Source organism: Agrilus planipennis, unplaced genomic scaffold (assembly GCF_000699045.2).
Source record: "Agrilus planipennis isolate EAB-ADULT unplaced genomic scaffold, Apla_2.0 scaffold10, whole genome shotgun sequence".
Lineage (NCBI taxonomy): Eukaryota > Metazoa > Arthropoda > Insecta > Coleoptera > Buprestidae > Agrilus > Agrilus planipennis.
The window spans coordinates 2,508,010-2,509,660 of record NW_020442465.1 but is presented as its reverse complement, the minus strand read 5'-3'; the positions used below and the strand labels follow the sequence as shown (position 1 = coordinate 2,509,660).

Here is a 1,651-nt window from a genome sequence, read left to right as displayed (position 1 = left end):
GGGCATCTATTTTTGGGCTTTGGGTGTTTTTATTATTGTCAATACTATTAATAGAATTTTAAATATTTATAGGCCATTATTTTTGTATATATATTTGTTTTTATGTATTTATTTTATACATATTATTTGCTGATTGTGTAGGTACTATAGCTGCAGTGTTTATTCAGTTTATAGTTTTTGCGTAAATAATGAACTAACATGTGTACATTTTATTTATTAAATTGAACAATAAAGAACTGCCTCAACTTTATTTGGTTTGCTTTAAAATACTTATTGGGCAACTTATCGCATGGGTTTTATGGTTGTAAATATGGTTAATTTAATAAACTAATAACATCATCAACATATACACAATACATACATGTATTAAGGATTTGCGATGTTAAGATAACCTGCATTTTTGTTTGTTTGTTTGTAGGCACATTCAATAATATAAAACAAATATAATATTAAGTAAACAACCTCTGATCATTACAGTTCAATCTCACTTAATAATTATTGCCTGAATCCTAATCTAAAATTTGTTACCATTTTGCGTTGATTATTTATCTTCGTATGATGTGGCATTATACAATTTTGATTCTTTACAGCTGAATACAGAAATATTAGCTTTATTTAAGAGTAAATTCTGAAATTATCTGAAAATCGTATATTTACATAATAAATGTTTTTCATATTTATTAAACATCAGGAAACAATTGATTTTTTTCTGAAGAAGTTTAAAAAAATGTCGTAAAGAAAAGGTTTACATCACAATATAAACACAACGAAAAAATATATTGCCTACAATAGTTGTTATCCTTTCCAATGATAAAATTCTACATTGTTTGTCATTTTTATTTTTTAATAAATATTTCATTGTTTATAAGTGTTTCATTTGCTGTTATGACAAAAATGGTTTTTTAAGGTAAAAAATAATAAAAATGCGAAATACGTATGACAATAATTTAGTTAGATTGTTGTCTACCACTAATAATTTTATCATTCTTTTGTTGTTTTATTTAGATGGGATTTTTGTACCGATTCATCATTTTCAACCTAATTTTGGCCCCATTCAGTTGGGGTCGTTTGAACGAAGAAGACAGTTTAACTTCGATTGATTTGAGAAGAGGTTCGCAGTGCTTCCACGAACCCCCTGAAAGCTGTCCATCACCGGAAGACAGATGTCGCTGCAAACCGCTTCACAAGCACGCGGTGGTTTGCTGCAATGTTAATCCTTTTCTTCTTACAGAAGGATTAGCATGCGCAAGTAAGATTATTTATTTATTTATGACTATACAACAGTATAAAATAGATAACAACTACAATCAGCTTTTAATATTCCTGTTTTGAGTTTGTTTTGTTTTTAAGTTAAGTACATATTGAAATTCTTTTTAAAATGGGATGAGTATTAAGTACTCTTGAGGGTACCGGAAATTTTCTTTTTAACACTGAATAATAAATTCATTTTGTTTTACTCAAGAGTTTTTTCAAGTTGTGGGAATGTGGGATGAGAATATCGTGGGTAGAAATGAAGAGGTATTGGAAAGAATAGGAGAACAGAGGACTCTACGGAAGTCAATAAAAAATAGGCGAGATAGGTTGGTAGGACACCTTCTCAGGCATGAAGGTCTAGTCAGAGACATATTAGAGGCAGAAACAGGAGTTAGGA

The 1,651-nt window shown here is 29.3% G+C and overlaps 1 protein-coding gene across 1 annotated transcript in view; it reads left to right on the top strand.

Annotated features, from left to right (window-relative positions):
- LOC108734063 (protein halfway) overlaps positions 1-1,651 on the top strand; it is an 18,711-nt gene that overhangs the window by 1,139 nt on the left and 15,921 nt on the right. Inside the window, exon 2 of the mRNA XM_025981018.1 lies at positions 1,006-1,249. Coding sequence (XP_025836803.1) covers positions 1,006-1,249 — 244 coding nt within the window. The remainder of the gene's footprint in view (positions 1-1,005; positions 1,250-1,651) is intronic.